General features: G+C 39.7%; 1 protein-coding gene across 2 annotated transcripts in view; it reads left to right on the forward strand.

The window, feature by feature from the left end:
- The window catches only part of ARID2 (AT-rich interaction domain 2), a 187,294-nt gene that overhangs the window by 101,034 nt on the left and 67,927 nt on the right, over window positions 1-18,333 (forward strand). For both annotated transcript variants that reach the window (XM_029049784.2, XM_029049792.2), the window contains exon 6: window positions 2,091-2,158. In XM_029049784.2, coding sequence (XP_028905617.1) covers window positions 2,091-2,158 — 68 coding nt within the window. The remainder of the gene's footprint in view (window positions 1-2,090; window positions 2,159-18,333) is intronic.

Below are 18,333 nucleotides of genomic sequence, written 5' to 3' on the forward strand. Positions count from 1 at the left end.
GATCCTCAAAGATAGATAGTGTAATTGTTCGATGCTTACGATTATTAAATACCACAGGCAGAGTAGATTTTTCAGTCTTATCCCAGTTTAATATTTAAAAAAACCTGTCAAGAATCTCATTGGCCAAAGTGGCTCCAAACTGATTTAGCTAGATAACATTAGTATACATTCATTCCCAGGCTCCATAAAAAGAAAAGAGGACCATTATCATTTTCATTTCATCATATTCAAACTTTGCCACTTAGACGGGGTTTTCTTCCAAGGAATGTAATATTCTGAACATAGTGGGATGCAGTAGACCACATGTACATGCCCAGCTCACAGAGTTTCAAAGTCAGGCTATAAAAATGGGAGCATTATTATGGGGGAAAAAATTAAAACTAATAATGTTAAATGGTTTTTATTCCCAGCAAGTATATTATTGGTTTCATACTTAAATTTTCCCAGTGAGTTAAGTGTAGAGAATCTTTGTTTTATTTTATCCTTTTTTTTTTTCCTCAATTCCTGGTGTCACTCACCAGAAAGGTCTTCTGGTACCCAGAGGAATTTGAGTATTATTTGAGGTTTGGGGGAATTTGCCAGTCTCAAATGATTGTACAGTATTTTGAGGGTTTTGGTTTTGACTCCAGGTCAAAGAATTTGGCTTGTGATGGTTATTTTCTAACCTGGGGGCTTTCTTGGGGGCAGGGAGAATTACTTAGCCAGAATTATTTCTTAGAAGAATTGTAGTTCCAGTTTATCTCATATCTATCATGTTTTCATTCTTGAGAGTTAATTTTTTGTTTCAAAATTGGACTTTAAAATCAGTGGAATTAGTCCAGTATGCTGAGCTATCTAAGAAAGATTTTGGTTTAAATGCCATGTGTGTCCAACACTCACCAAAAAGCATTTTGTCCCTTATGACCTCTAACTACCTATGTTTCATGTATGCTTGTTACCTGAAAGACTCAATACATTTTACAAAGAATTCATGCCTCTCATTTATTCCCAGAGAATTAATGCCCTATTCAAATAAAAAGATAAGTTTTTAAATAAAAGATTAACTTCATAATCTTTTAAACTGTAAATTTTTATTCTGATTTAAATGTTTATTTTCCCAAAGAAGTATTTCCTCCCTCTTCAGCAGTAATATTGGCTTATATTAAGTACATTTAGAGAACATTATTTTACATTTTGTTCTGTAAAGAACTTGAGGATATCATGATCGTTCTTTATCCCTTAAAATTAACTTTACTTATACCACGCAGTTTCCCTTTGGAGCCCTAGCTTCAGATATCGTAGGATATAAAAACCCTTCCCTTTTTTCCTATGTCACTGTTTTTCAACCGTTATATAAACTTCAGATATGCATAATATTTGGACTTTTTGCATTCCAAGAGAAATATTTAGAATGCCTGACATTAGCAGTGTAATCAGTAATTTATTATTCCTTTATTCACGAAGTGGGTGTGCTGAGCACATAGTAATTAGTGTTCTCCCCATTTCTTCTTTGTATACTGCGGTATCTAACAATTTACATGATTTAGAAACCAAAGGGAAAAAGGATGCATTTAATCAAGTTCACATAATAAATCATCGGGCAACAGAGTGACTGCTAGCCTTGTGATCTAAAGGATTGACAAAGGAGACAAGTTTCACTGTTGGTATTTTTAATTAAGATCACTCTCCCATCCAACCTATAGATTCCAATAGGGCTATCCCGGCTAAACCGAGAGCAGTCGGATGGAATCTAAGACCATTTTCGTATTCACATATTAGCACAACAGAAGTGTAATCCTTTTGAAAACTTCATTGGATTCTTTTAAGGTCACTGCTATTGTGACTTGGAAGCGTTCTAATATTTCCCTGTTCAAGTAAACATTAAATATGGAATAACTTGTAAAAAAAATTACAGTCTTTTGTTTAACTTTCCCCATCCCTCATGTAGCTTGAAAATAAGTAAGTCTTATAGTTCTTTAGAATATATGCATAAACTAGGTATATAAAATGTAGACCTTCCAATTATGACCTTTTAAACATTTATCAATTAGTACATAACAAGTGAAAGTGTTCAATTATATTTTACTGAATCTACTTTTTTATGCTTGTAGCTTTAGGATCATTTTCTACTGTATTTGGAGAAGAATGGAAGGAGAAAACTGATAGAGATTTTGTTAAGGTAATTTATAAATATTAAAATATGGATAACTGCTACTGGTAGCAAAACCTGTTAAGAAACCCTACCCATTAAGAAATGATTGGGAACTACTCTTCTGTTTTTTGCCTTAAGGAAAATGCAATTGAATACCTTTGATTGTGAACTTGGGATAAGGAGGAAAAAAGTATGTTAGAAAAGGGAATGGAGTAAACAGCAAAGAGAGATTGCAGTTGTATTTGCATGAAATCCATAACTGGGAAGAGCGAATCCAAAATATTGGCTATGTGTGACTGTGTAAATTTAATTTACCAAAAGTCAAATCTGTTGAAATACACAAGGAAATTTAAAAGATTGGAAGAGATAGACTCTTTATTATAGATTGGGAACACTAGAGGATTTCTTTTGTTTTGCCACTAGAGGGTACGATCTGCTATCTTAATCGTAATATAAGCTGTTTGCTGACGAGGACGTTGTGGTTTTAATATTTTCCTTCATCACAAAGAATATGCTTTAACGATTGTGATTAATAGTCTTTATAGCTCAGAGTTGAAATTTTATTTTTATGTTTTCTTCGTTTCACTTTACAGTAGTCAACCTTATTTTTAAGAAGGAGGTATTAAGCAAGGATAAATATGTGTGTAATAATTACTACTTGTGTATTAAAAACGATATTTTAAAACATTTTCTTTTGTCATTTGCTTAATTGGGTTTACAGCCAAGGTGATGCCTAGAAGTATCTATCTGTCGTGTAAATTTGGGTCAAAGATAATACCATTTCTGAATTGATGTTGTCCCGGAATGTGATGATTACTACCTAAACATTACCTTAAATGTATGAATATTTAAAAATGCACTCATCTGTAAATTATTTTAAATTAAATTACTCAGGCTTGCCTAAGTTATTGCTGGGCAAATTCCATCTTTTCCTGGGTTGGATGATGTGCAAATTACTATGCCTAATTGTGTGAGCATAATATAATCAATTTGGTTAGGTGGTTAACTGGAAAACCTCTTGGATCCGATAGTTTACTAATATTTTTAAATTTTGGAAATTTCAGGCTTCTGTGTTTTTAAAATTGTAAAGGTTTTTAGTAGAGTTCCTCAGTTTTCCTTTGAGTGAAAATTTGAAAAATAGTTAAGGCAAAATAGTTACAAAGTAAACTTAGCTGCTTGCCTGTGCTGAGTTGTGAATGTCTGGTCTAATTGCTACACATGTTATAATAAGTAAGCGTTTTTAGTAATCCTAAGAATAGGTGGTAGTACCAGGAAGGGAGGAGAGCTTTACAAAATTCGATACGACAGCAGTTAAGAAATATAAATGAAAGCAGTATTTAGGTTGTACATGTATTTCAAGTTCACTTAAGTATGGGAAAACTACAGTGAATGCGTCACCTTTCCACTGGCACAGAAAGGCTGATCTCATGTCCAAATTTTATTTTTAAAGATAAAATACTTGTTCTTAGTTTTGAGCAATTTCCCCTGAAAATACTTTGTAATAACTTACTAATGCGGGTGCTGATTTGCTCTGCATAGTTATATTGTGTAACTATTTTCACATTATTTTTGTTTATAAAATGATGATTATAGCAAGTTAGTTCCCAGTGGTTGTTGGGAAAGTTAATCTTCTAAAGGCTTTGAGATCCATGGGTTTGAGATGTTCCGGAACAGAAAGTACTACTTGTCACCTACAAAGAATATAAATTTAGAATCTTTCATTTTGGGGGAAAAGTGGGGCATGTTGTTCTTATGTTCCTATTTATTTTGAAGCATATTACATTGTAATGTATATGAAACCAGTTTTAGTCCTTGATTTACACAATACCCCAGCAAAATGGAAAAATTATTTTCATCGCATATTTGCAGGTGGAAAATTGCTGCAGGGGGATATTGTTTGTTATAGGTTCTCCCTAGGATGTAATTTGCAAATCTAGGATTAGAATTTATGAACCTCGATTTCTTCTTGTAGTTTTGTTGTGTTGTCTTTATGTAAAGATATAAATATATGTAGAAAATAGCTTTGGACAATACAGAGGAGGGAAACCTTAATTTTTTTATTTCATTGTGTATCTCCCGGCTCATATTTTTAAAGTAGTTTAAAACTAAGAACTCAATATGTTTTCTTCAAACCATCCCCTGTTGTATTCTAAAACTTTTATTCCTTGGTAAATTTACCCCAAATCCTTGTAATTCACTCCCAGAATACCATTTGTCTAAACTTTTGACCATTAATAATCTCAGAAAGGAGATAATCAAAAAGTCAGTTGCTCTATCAGCAGTAACTTTAAATTGGATATTATGCTTTTTGTGACTAATAATCTGGGACAATTAATTAGAAGACTTTCCTTTACTTCATCTGATGTTTTCAAGGTTTTGTTCAGCCTCTTGAAAACCTTATGACATCAGTGAATGCTCTTTCATTTCTGGGTTTCCCTGCTGTTCAGTTTTTTGAGAGAAATGGAAGCAAACTAGGTAGAAAGATAGAATGGGAAATAACGGGGAAGCATTGTCAAAAGAGGAAAATGTCTTGCCTGAATTGTTCTGAAGTTGAAGCAACTAGACTCATTTTTTCATCACTCACTAAGATTGATTGAGTGCTTATTCTGTACAGAACACTCTATTAAGTGTTCGGAAGAATACACTACAATAGGAAAACATGATCCCTTCCCTCATGGGTTTTACAGTCTAGCCGGGAAACGGATACTGAAATAAATTTAGAAGTAGTGGAATCACGATATTTACATCCTGGGAGTCGGGGAATTGTGAGCTGTCTCTGGCGTTTATGAGCAAAGCTCCAAGGCTTACCATCATTCTGATTATTCTCCTTACCATTGGCTTTAAAGCCCTCAATCACGTTGCCCTCTCCTGCCTTACCGCTCTGATTTCAGACTACAACCCAGCCCACACATTTTGCCCCTCCGGTGCCAACTTATTCACTGAACCTCGATCTTGTCTCCCTTGCCATCGACCTTTCAACCATGTCCTGCCTTTGGTCTGGGACCCCCTCCCACTTCATATCTGACAGAAGGTTACTCTCCCCACATTTAAAGCCTTATTAAAAGTACATCTCCTCCAAAGGCCTTCCCCGACTAAATCTACATTTCCTCTGCTCCCACTCCTTTTCGCATCACCCTTGCACTTGAATTTGCACCCTTTATTCACCCCGCCCTGAGCCCCATAGCACTTGTTTACATACCTGTAATGTTTTTATTTATATTAATGTCTGTCTCCCCTTCTAGACTATAAGCTCCTTGAGGGAAGGGAACATGTGTGCCAACTCTGTCTTATTGCACTCTCCGAGCACTCAGTACAGTGCTTTGCATAAAATAATAGCTCAATAAATAGGATCGGTTGATTCTTCTTTGGTATTCATGCTTTCTCTTGTTTTCAACACTACATCGATCAATCGATTGTATTCATTGAGTGCTTACTGTGTGCCAAGCACTGTATTAAACGTTTAGGAAAGTACAGTTCGTCAGAATTAGCAGACGTGTTCCCTGCCCATTAGGACTTTACATCCATCAGTGGTATTTATTTGAATCCCCTTAGTAAGGGTTTGAGAGAGTACAGTAGAATTGGTAGCCAAGATCCTTGCTCCCTGCCCTCAAGGTTTACAATCTGGAGGGGAAGCCAGACATTAAAATGAATTGCATATGTGAGGAAGTTAGAGCATATAAACATGTACCTAAGTGCTACGGTGAGGACATGAATAAGCATTGGCTTCAGTGGCAATTGGGGAATATAAAATGGGGAGATTAGAGATTAATAGGAGAGGGCTTACTGGAGACTTGATTTCTGGAGAGCTATGAAAATGGGGAGAGCAGCGGTCTGCCAGGTGTGAAGGGGAAAGGGAGTTCCGGGAAGGAAAGATAAATGGAAGAGACAAGAACAGGGTACAAATGAGTAGGTTGGCTGGAGAGGACTGTAATAGATGAGCTGGGTGTAGCGGGAGAAGATATTGGCTAAGTGGGGGAAGAGAACTGATTCTGTGCCTTTAGCTGATGCTCAGGAGTTTCTCCTTGGTGTGGAAAGGATTTGACTCTCATTGGAAGTCCTTAAGTAGAGACATAGGGGCAGAACTTGTTTCAGAAAAATGATCCAGACAGCAGAGTGGAGTATGTACTGGAGAGGGGAGCACCTGTATGTCTTTCCATCCATCAATCAATCAGTGGTATTTATTGAGCACTCACTGTGGGTTGAGCACTGTACTAAGCGCTTGGGAGAGTATGCAATAGAATTGGTAGACACATTCCTTTCGGTCTTTACAGATATGCCCTCGAGAGTCCACTGTCTGTAGGTGGTCACAGACATAGGGAACTTGCAGTTTTAAAATGGTAGGACTAAAACTAGCAAAAAACTGCAAGCAAACCAAAGTTTTAGAGAAAATCAAAAACACTAAGGCATAAGTTGGCATACAAGGAAAGATAACGGTATAGTTTGGGGAGAGATTATAGATGTCCCAAATTTATGGGAGAAAATGGAGCACGTAAAGAAGCAGTGTGGCTTAGTGGCTGGAGCACGGACCCGGGAGTCAGAAGGAGCTATGTTCTAATCCCAACTCTGCCGCATGTCTGCTGTGTGACCTTGGGGAAGTCCCTTCACTTCTCCGTGCCTCAGTTACCTCACCTGTAAAATGGGGATAAAAGAGTGTGAGCCCCATGTGGGATGGGGACTGTGTCCAATTTGATTAACTTGTATGTACCCCAGTGCTTAGAACAGTGCTTGGCACACAGTAAGCACTTAAATGCTGTACTACTACTTATTATAGTAAGCACTCCTTAAATACCATTGATTGATTGAATGTTTGAGTAAAGCAAGGTAGTTAACACAGTTCTGCAGTAACATGGTTTCACAATGCATTTTGGCTGAATCTTACTAGGGAGTACATTTGTCAGAAAACATGAGCCTATTGGATATAGACTGTGCAGTGTTGAAAGAAATATTTTGTGCATGTGTACTACAGTTTGTAGCATTTGACCTGTAGGGTACTGGTTGTAGTGGAGCAAGAGAGTAGATTGGTCTGAAAACGATGGATGGTCAGCAGATAAAACAGAATTCTTGTTGATAAAAAGCAATTTTTAAAAAAGCATACCACTACTAAATAACTGGGTTTAAAAAATACTGAAATGCTAAATTTTTTTGCTGTCAGTGTCTTATGTGTATCCATCCAGATGAATTTCTTTAGTGTATCATGCTTTAAAGAAAATTAGCTTCGTTCATTTCATTATACTATCTCTAGTAAAATTTACAATTAAATTATTGTTAGTAACTTGGTAGTTCAAGTTTAATTAGCTAGAGAGTAAAGAAGATATGCAGTATCAGAGAGATTTAGAAAACAACATCTTTTGAGTTCCAGTTCACTAGTAGAAGATGTGAAAGTCTCTTCTGACTGGATCAGTGGTTCTAAATTATACCAAATACATTAATAATAATTTTAAAAGTTGAAGTAAGCTTTGTCAAGTGGGCCAAATAAAAATATAGGGACTGAATATTTGAACTCACGGGAAAAGCTCTTCTGGACATATTGGGGGTCTGCCCCAGAGACCAGACATATATAAGGATTTCATTAGTATTCAGAGAGGGAGGGACCCATAGCTTCTCAGGTAGCCCAGGTCCTGGACTGTTCCTTTACTTGAGAAACAGCAGGGCCTAGTGGAAAAGGCACAGGCCTGGGTGTCAGAGGACCTGGGTTCTAATCCTAGCTCTGCTGCTTATGTGCTGGGTGACCTTGGGTAAATCAGTTCACTTCTGTGCCACAGTTACCTCATCTTTAAAATGGGGAGTAAGATCATGAGCTCTATGTGGGACCTGATTATCTTGTATCATATGTAATGTGGGGAGTAAACTCTCCTCCCTGTGAATTTAGACTCCTAGCCCCATGGGGGACAAGAGACTGTGTCCAATCTGATAATTTTGTATGTAGAGAAGCAGTGTGGCTCAGTGGAAAGAGCTTGGGCTTGGGAGTCAGAGGTCGTGGGTTCTAATCCCAGCTCTGCCACTTATCAGTTGTGTGACTTTGGGCAAGTCACTTAACTTCTCTGTGCCTCAGTTACCTTATCTGGAAAATGGGGATTAAGACTGTGAGCCCCATGTGGGACAACCCAATTATGTTGTATCTGCCCGGTGTTTAAAACAGTGCTTGACACATAGTAAGGGCTTAACAAATACCAAAATTATTATTTATTATCATTATTATTATTAAGCCAGTGCTTAGTGTGATGCTTGGCACATAGTAAGCACTTAACAAATAGCATTAAAAAAACTAAAGAGTTGGGAGGATTTTCCTTCCATACAGTCCTTGGGTTTTAAGACGACACCACAGACGGTAATATTCACTTCTGAGTAGGAGCTGAAAATAATAATATTCATGGAATTTATTAAGTGCTTACTATGTGCCAGGCGCTGTATTAAGCCCTGGGGTGGATACAAGCAGATGCAGATCGGGTTGGTCACAGTCCCTGTCCCACGTGGGGCTCGCAGTCTCAACCCCCATTTTACAGATGAGGTAACTGAGACCCAGAGAAGTGAAATGACTTGCCCTACGTCACACAGAGAAGTGGCAGAGCTGGGATTAGAACCCACGACCTTCTGATTCCCAGGCCTGTGCTCCATTCACTACGACATGCTGAAAAGTAAATGTGGGATCCACAGTCCCGGTCACCTGGGACACAGAAAGACACATAATTCCCTTGTTGAATTGTTGGGTTTAATGTGTGCCATCTCTGCACTCTTTCCTCTTTTGTCTCTTTGTGTCTTATTCCATAGGAAGTTTTTGTTCAAAGAGACCCGCCTCCCTCCTTTTTGGCAGTGGGCCATGCAGGTCTGTCCTCGACAATGGACTCCCAGTTTTTAGCTGGGATGCAGCATTGTCTTAAGACTTTGTTTTACCATGTCCTCAGAAAAGTAGTTCTTCTACTTTCCTCATTTTTGGTTTCCCAATTTCAGCTCTCCATATAAGTGTTATTTGGCTAAACAGAAGCAAAGTGGCATACTGGAAAGAGCATAGTCTTGGAGTCGGTAGATCTCCACCACTTGCCTGCTTTGTGACCTTGGGCGAGTCATTTAATTTTTCTAGATCCGTAAATTGGGAATTAAACACCTGTCCTCCCTCCCCCTTAGCCTGCAAACCTCCATTTTTTTTATGGTGTTTGTTAAATGTTTACTTTGGGCCAGGCACTGTACTAAGCACTGGGTAGGTACAAGTTAATCAGGCTAGGCACAATCCGTGTCCCACGTGGGGCTCAGTCTTAATCCCCATTTTACAGATAAGGTAACTGAGACCCAGAAAAGTTAAGTGACTTGTCCAAGGTCGCACGGCAGACAAGTGGCAGAACCAGGATTAGAACCTAGGTCCTTTTGACTCCCAGGCTATGCTGCTTCTCTTGGACAGGGATTGTGTCCAATCTGAATATCTTGTATATTCCACAATACTCAGAGTGCGTGGCACATATTAAGTGCTTAATGAATAGTCATTCATTCATTCAATAGTATTTATTGAGTGCTTACTATGTGCAGAGCACTGTACTAAGTGCTTGGAATATACAAATCGGCAACAGATAGAGACAGTCCCTGCCCATTGACGGGCTTACAGTCTAATCGGAGGAGACAGACAAAACCAATAGCAATAAATAGAATCAAGGGGATGTACATCTCATTAAAGCAATAGCAATAAATAGAATAGAGCTATCATCATCAGAATCACCATCATCATCATTACCATCATCTTTCCCTCCTTCGATCTCGTCACATATCCCACCCAGTTTAGCTTTGTTCAAGGTGAACATAGCCTTGATGCCAAAGCCTGTATTCCAGAACTTCTACTGGCATGTAAACTCCTTGAGGACAGGAATTGCATCTTCCTAATTTATTGTCCTCTTTTTTTTTCTCACTGCAATTTGTTAAGCGCTTACTATGTGCCAGATACTGTACTAAGGGCTGGGGTAGATACAAGTTAATCAGATGGACACAGTCCATGTCCCACATCAGGCTAACAGACTTAGTTCCCATTTTACAGATGAAGTGACTGAGACATAGAGAATTGAGTTGACTTGCCCAGGGTCACACAGCAGACAAGTGGCGGAGCTGGGATTTGAATCCAGTTCCTTTTGAGTCCGGGGCCGTGCTGTATTCATTAGGCCACACTGCTTCTCGGCTCCCAAGGTCTTTGTACGGTGCTTTGCTCCCAGTTCATCATTCAGTGGAATTTAAGCACATTCTGTGTTCAGAGCACTGAACAGGTCATCTGGAAAAGCATCATACAGCAGAGTTGGAAGACATGATCCTTGTTTACAAGGACCATTAGGTCTAAAGAGGGGAGTCAGATGTTACTCGTTCTCTTGTCTGTAATCCATTTTAAAGTTTAAGGATTATTTACTTAAGTATTATGGGGCTAAGGGCAATATTAAAGTGCTTAAGGGGTAGGCAGCACAGTCAATGTAAGTACTCAATAAATACCATTCATCAGTTGATTGATTCATTGGTTTTGATACTGTCTTGCCACTTGATGTTGAGTATGGTTCAGTAACGATGCTGCTGGAACTGCTTTTACCTAAGAACTGATTCATTCAGTTGTATTTATCGAGCACTTACTGTGTGCAGAGCGCTGCACTAAGTGCTTGGGAGAGTACAATGCATCAATAAACAGACACATTCCTTGCTCACAATGAGAAAACATTTCTTTAATTGTCTTTGAAGGAAATCGCATATTATTATTTGTGGTGTTAGCCCATTCTGATAAAGATTTCTCCTACTGATGTTAGAACAAAGCACTAGCTACCCTAGTTCAAAGCAGGCATATGAATTCAGATGGATTTTTTATCTTTTTTATTCATTCATTCATTCAATTTTATTTATTGAGCGCTTACTTCGAGCAGAGCACTCTGTTGTTATTGCCTCCACAGTTAAAACATAGTGAGTCTTCATATGTTCTATGGTTAATTTTGTAGGAAACAATCCTCATAAGTACCATAATTGCCCATGACGTATGCCTGTATCATGTGTGTTTCATACCAAGAGGTAAAAACTTTGGCTTAGTAATGCAAGAGAAGACTTACATAAGTCTACAAATGCAAGAACTTATAATTTATAAATGTCATTATAGAATGCTTGAAATACTTGGCTATTTTTATGTCTCATTCAGAATAGAATGTGAATTAAGTCCAGGTACTCTTCTCTCAAAATAATTCACAGTCAGAACAGTGTATTTTTATGTTTGTATCTTTAAAATATTTTAAATAGTGACAGCCAGAGAATTATAGACCTGGAAGGACCCTCAAGGTTATGTGGTAAAACTTGTAAAACTGTTTTTCTAATTCCTCCAGATGACTTTGACTTTCATTCCAGCATTCTAAATTGTTAGTAATCCTGTTCAGGTTAGTGCAGTTAAGAAACTAACTGTTTCAAGAAGCTGTGTTCCTGACTCTAGTTTTCTAAACAACTGAGGGATTCCTTTCTCTTCTTACAATCCTCATATTTATTGAGTGCTTACTGTGTGCAGAGCACTGTACTAAGTGCCTGGGAGAGTACAATATATCAGAGTTGATAAGCATCTTCCCTGCCGACAGGGAGTATCCAGATATAGTTAAGATAGGTCAGCTTCTGGTTAACTGTGCAGGCTAATGCTAAACAAATAGGGTAATTAACAGTAGTGTCATGTCATGTTTCCACAACTATTTAAAATCACAATTGATTGAAAAAGCAACAGCAAAAGCCCCTAATTCATTTTTCTTATCTGAAAAAAAGTTTGCACCTTGAAAATCATTGGGGAATGATATTCAATTAATCAGCAGAAGTTACTGAGTACCCACTGTGTGTAGTGCACTGTACTAACCACTTGAGCCATGATGAGCTTAAACTTTGTTCTAGTGACTAGCCTCCGCATTCTTTGCAGTATTTTTTTCCATGGCTCTTTCTCTTAAATTTCCACTGTATGAAAAACCATGTCGGTGGAATGTTTTCAAAATCTTTCAACACCCTGTCCGCCCTGGTCTAATACTTTGGCACTAATAATTTGGATTGATGTGGACATCAAGGTGTACACTCACTTCTCATCTCTCCAAGTACATGGCAATCATTTCAGTGTAGAGCATTTCATCTGCCAGGCACAAGAAAGATGAACTAGATTGTAGGAAAATGATTTCAACAGAATTTGCAACAGATTGAAGCATAAGGTTTTTAAGCCTGCATCACATGCGTGCCTTTCAAAGAATTCAAGAACATCATTAAACCACAAACCTATTAACCTCAGAAGCACAGACTCTGTGAGGTTTTGGCCATCTTGCTGATATATGCTGAACAAAAATTAAAAATTATCCTAACAAAACTGCAGACCCTCAGATTCAGTCCAGTCCAGAGGGGGAAAAGTGGGATATGGAGTTTAGCCAAGATCCTTTGGCTGACTTTTCAAAAGCTCCAGTAAACTTAGCCGAATCAGATTCCCAAGTAGAGTAATGGCCCAAGTTAGGATTTAGATACTACTCAAATTGGAAAGAATGCCCATCGGGAGATATAAAGACTGAAACTTGAAAATAATTAGTGGTAGCAGTAATAATAATATTAACAGCAAAAAATAGTATTTGTAGTGTGCTCACTCTGACCAGTACTGTTCTAAGCACTGAGCTAGATACAAGGTAATGAGGAAGGACACAGTCCTTGTCCCACATGGGGCTCATTGTCTTAGAGGGGAATAAGAACAGGTGTTTACAAAATATTTAAAGCACCTGAGATTTAGAATGTGTAGCTTGATTGTCTGATATGAAAAGCCAGTTGCTCTGTGTTTGGCACCGGGATGCTTTTGAATTCAAGGATTTTTGCTTGGGGAGGGGATGGAATGAAATTACAACTGAAAGAACCCCAAATAAGTTCACCATAGTCCCTTTTGCCATAGATATTGGTTAAACAGGAAGAAATATCTCATCACACAGAAACGTCTTCTGGCTGGGTTCCAGGCAGGGATAGATTAGGCAGGAGCCAGCTCGGGCAGAACCATTGCTAAAATTGAAACTTCTCTCTGGGCAATCCCATAAGAGAACTAAAATCTGTTCAGAAACACAATCTCTCCCCCGATGACAGGCAAAGCAAACTCCTCCCACCCCACTGGTTTCTGGGGAAGGAAGACAAACCATCCCCTTAGCACTGTGGGTTGTGTAGTTTTCACTTTTCCCCTCCCTGAAATTCTCTTGCCAACTTTCAAGTAGCATGGTACTTTGGTTGTGACCCAGCCATTAACAATTAAATGCAATTGCATTCATTGGATTGAACGTCTTGAGATGAATCAGTCATTAGTATTTCAGCACCTCCTACTTGCAGATAATAGTGGTGGCATTTTTTAAGCGCTAAAACTATGTGCCAAACACGCTCTAAGCGCAGTAAACACTTGGGAGAGGGCACCAGTTGCAGAAACATGGTCTCACCCTTAGTTTATAATCTAATTGTGGGGGAGAAAGGGAAGGCAGATTACAGATAGTGGGAGCAGTAAGAAGGACAAAGATATAACAGATAGGCTGAATGTGTCAGTAGGAAATAGCTGAACAATAATTCAGGGTACATAGGAGCTAAGGATGGAGCTAAATAATAAGTGCCAAAGGTCACTTGGGTTACTCTAATTTGGGATGTTAAAAACTAATCGGGAAAAGCTTCTTGGAAGAGGTGGGACATTTTCAAAGGGTCTAGAAGATTTGAAGAGAGAGGAAGTTCCACGTGGCATGCATGCTATAAACTCGGGTGTGATGGGTGGGGTATAATTAAGAATTTGAATTGGGAAGAGCAGAGTATGAGCTGGGGATAAAGAAGAGAACTGAGTTACAAGATGAACAAAGCTGGTCGAGAACGTTGAATTCAGTGTTAAGGAGTTTTTGCTTAATTGGGAGGAATCTTTTGAGGGGTGGCAAGCTATTTGTTGAGCTACATTCCAGGAAGATGATCTGGGCAGTTGGAAGGGCTGCAAACAGAAGAGGGAAGGCTAGAGCCAGGGACATCACTGAGGAAGCGTAGGAGTCTAATGATGATTTGGAAAGAGTTTCAATCCAGCTTTTTGTTGCTATTCTTATTTTCCTCAACTAAACTCACTAACTAGAGGAGCCCATCTGCTCCCAAGGCTACAACTTCACTTCTGTACTGATGGCTCCCAAGTGTACCTTACTAACCATGATCTCTGTCCTTTTCTGCAATCCCTCCTCATTGCCAATATGATTCTCCAAAATAACTTCACGGTTTACCCCAGTCTTCAGAAAACTTCTAATGGTTGCCCATTCCTCTCTGCATAAAACAGAAACTCCTGACCACCAGCTTTAAGGCACTGTCAGCTCTCTCCCCACTACTCAATTCTCACTCTTACTCAAATACACCCCAGCTCATCCACTTTGTTCCTGTCCAGCCAACCTACTCATTGTGCTTCATTCTCATCTACTTTTTTTTTTTTGGTATTGTAAGCTTAATGTGTTCCAGGCACTCTAGTGAGGGCTGGGGTAGATACAAGCTAATCAGGGTTGAATACAGTCCATGTCCCACATGGGACTCACAGTCTTAATCCCCAGTTTTATAGATGAGGTGATTTAGGCACAGAGAATTTAAGTGATTTACCAAAGGTCATACAGCAGGCATGAGTCTCTTTGGATTCCCAGGCCCATGCCTTATCCACTAGGCCATGGTGCTTCTCTTGTCCTCAGCCTCTTGTTCAGGCCCTTCCATCTGCTTGAAGATCTTTCCCCTTGACTTCCAGCAGACCACGGTTTCCTACATCTTCAAAGCCCTTCTGAAATCCCATCTTCTTCACGAGGAATTCCCTAATGCATCTCTTTATCTTTCACCCTACTTTCCCCACAACTAACTCCCACTTCTTTACTTTCATATTACTGAAGCACTTGGGTACTCACTTCTTTATACTCTGTTTCTTCTTCCTACCTGTAGTTTTAGTGCCCGGGCCTCCAGCCAGATTGTAAACTCCATGAGAGCAGAGTTTATGTCTACTAATTCTCTTGTACTATCCCAAGCATTTAGCACAGCAAGTACTCAGTAAATACCATTGATTGACTGGTTAATCGGGTAGATCTGTGTAATGTCGGGGAGGATGAACCTGAAAGATTTGGCAATTGAATAGTGGTGAGAGCTGAACACCAAAAGTTCAAGCTTCTGGGGCAAGAAGGAGTGTGGTGCTCTCCCTAGCGATAAGGAAGTTAGGAAAAGCAGTGAGTTAAGGAGGGAAGATGAGAAGTTCAGTGTATTTTACATGTAAATTATATTATACAAGTATGCAATACATTATGCAGTTTACATATAAAATGCTGAATTTCTCATAGGTATGTATAATAATAATGCTATTTGTTAGGTGCTATGTGCCAAGCACTGTTCTAAGCGCTGGAGTAGGTACATAGTAATCAGGTTGTCCCAGGTGGGGCTCACAGTCTTAATCCCCATTTTACAGATGAGGTAACTCAGGCACAGAGAAGTTAAGTGATTTGCCCAAAGTCACACATATGATAAGTGGTGGAGCTGGGATTAGAACCCATGATCTCTGACTCTGGAGTCTGGGCTCTTTCCATTAAGCCTTGCTGCTTCTCTACTAAACCACGCTGCTTCTCTTAATTTAAGTGCTTACTAGTTGTTGTCATATACAATATGTTGTTTTGAGCTTATTATTAATACTGAAGAACTGTAATGATATGCTATGATAAACTTGGCAAAGTCATGACTCATAGGGCACAAATGGCCTTCTGTGAGGTTGTCTGTAGCCCACAGGCAGCTTACCCTGCAATACCCTGCCTTCCCTGGACCTGTGCTGGAAATCATGGGGGACAGCAGCTCATACCCTCTGGATCAAAGAGCTAGACTGCGTAGAAATGGCAGGGGAGGGTCTCTTTCTTTTACTTCTGTGCTGTTGTTGCTCCTTAGTATTATGGTGCTTTGCACACACTAAGCACTCAATAATTATGATTGAATGAGTAAATGAATGCAGCAGTTTTTTTAAGGGAAAATCATCTGTCAGTGTGAAGGTGAGAGAAGAGGGAGGAGAGAAAGGGGGAATGGGAAGGAGTAGGTGTCTTTTATTTAATTTTGATTAAGCATCTACTGTGTGCCAAATACAGGACTTAGTGCTGGGAAAGCGATAAGATAATCAGGTGGGACACAGTCCTTGTCCCATAGGGCTTCACAGTGTAAGTAGGAGGGAGTAGAATTAACTCCCCAATTTACAGATGAGGAAATTTAGGCACAGATAAGTAAAGTGACTTGCCCAAGGTCACACAGCAGGCAAATGGCAGAACTGAGGTTAGAACCCAGGTTCTCTGACTCCCAGACCTGTGCCCTTTTGCCCTTTCCACTAGGCAACACTGTTTATTTTCTTCTTTAGAACCTTGTGTCTCTGTCTTTATTTCTGTCTCAGTCTCATCAACCTTTTTCATTTGTCCCATTCTTTCTGACTCTTTTCCTTTCTACCTTCTCCCTCTTCTTTGAACTCTAGACTGTAAGCTCATTACGGGCAGGGAACGTATCTGCTACTCTATTGTAACATTGTACTCTCCTGAGCACTTCGTACAATGTTCTGCACATAGTAAGTTCTCAATAAATGCTTAACATTAATTGATTGCACCACCGTCCCCCTTGGCAGGGAAGTCTCATCCAATATAACACTGTGTCTAGCAACAGAATAATCAAGATAGTTGTTCTTACTGATTTTATTTCCATTTGTTCTGATCAATAGTAATGCCATCAGTTGTATTTATTGAGTGCTTATTCTGTGCAGGGCACTGTACTAAGAGCTTGGGAGAGGACCGCCCAATAATATAATGGACACATTCCCTGTTTGTTTTTTGCTTTTAAGCGTTTACTATGGCCAAGCACTGTTCTAAGCGCTGGGGTAGATACAGCGTAATCAGGTTGTCCCATGTGGGGCTCACAGTCTTAATCCCCATTTTACAGATGAGGTAACTGAGGCACAGAGAAGTTAAGTGATTTGCCCAAATCACTTGCAAGTCATTCAGCTGACTAGTGGCAGAACCGGGATTAGAACCCATGACCTCTGACTCCCAAGCCCAGGCTCTTTCCACTTAGCCACGCTGCATTCCCTGCCCACAATGAGCTTACAGTCTAGAGGGGGAGGCAGACATTAACATAAATTTAATTACAGATATGTACATAAGTGCTGTGGGGGTGATGAATAAAGGGAGCAAGTCAGGGCAACACAGAAGGGAGTGGGAAAAGAGGAAATGAGGGCGTAGACAGGGAAGGCCTCTCGGAGGAGACATACCTTTAGTAAGGCTTTGGAAGTGGGGAAGAGTAATTGACTGAATTATCTGTTAGTAATTTCAAACTCTTTACAAGTAGCACTTGCCTTTGAAGTCCAAACTGCATAGATACCATAATTGTAATAATTATGGTATGTGTTAAGCGCTTGCTATGTGCCAGGCTTTGTACTAAATGCTAGGGTGGATACATGCAAATCAGGTTGGACACAGTCCCTGCCCCATGGGGGCCTTACAGTCTTGATCCCGATTTTACAGATGAGGTAACTGAGGCACAGAGAACCTAAGTGACTTGCCTAAGGCCACACGGCAGGCAGGTGGAAGCGGAATTAGAACCCATGACCTTCTGACTTCCAGGCCTGTGCTCTATCCATTGCACCACGCTGCATGCTACAGTAGTCCCTCAGTATTCCCAAGGTATTGGTTAGAGAAACCCCTGTGAGTGTGGTGAAACTGTGAATAACACTTGCTCTTGGTGGCACCTTCCTTCCCTTCCTCCCTGCCCCACCAAGAGCATTAAAAGATTTGTCCTGCAACTGCAACTCTTGGCCATTTGGGCTTCCCGGCTAGGGAGTCTCTGAGGTGACCAGCCAGGGACTAAAAGAGGGCCAGGGTCACGGGAAGCGAGTGTGGGTCCAGCCAACCACAAAATAGGCAAAGGAAGCCGAAACCAAAGATTCTACCAAGTCAAAGTCTTAGCGTATTCCATACGTAGGATTTAGTTTGACATGCTTGTCTGAGGCATTAACTACTATGACTGTATTTTCAGGTCGTTTTGCCAGCACAGCTGTTAAACTAATTACCTTTAGATCAAAATGGCCAAGTTGGTGATTTTTTGATTCACCACTGGGTTAACAGGACAGTCCCTGGAAGGGCTGTTGCTAGTTCTTCCACCCAGACATTGTTATTCCAGGACTTTGATTCCTTACTGCTGAGGAAATTGCAGGATCCAAACTCTCATTT

The sequence above is a fragment of the Ornithorhynchus anatinus genome, chromosome 2, assembly GCF_004115215.2.
Source record: "Ornithorhynchus anatinus isolate Pmale09 chromosome 2, mOrnAna1.pri.v4, whole genome shotgun sequence".
Taxonomy (NCBI): domain Eukaryota; kingdom Metazoa; phylum Chordata; class Mammalia; order Monotremata; family Ornithorhynchidae; genus Ornithorhynchus; species Ornithorhynchus anatinus.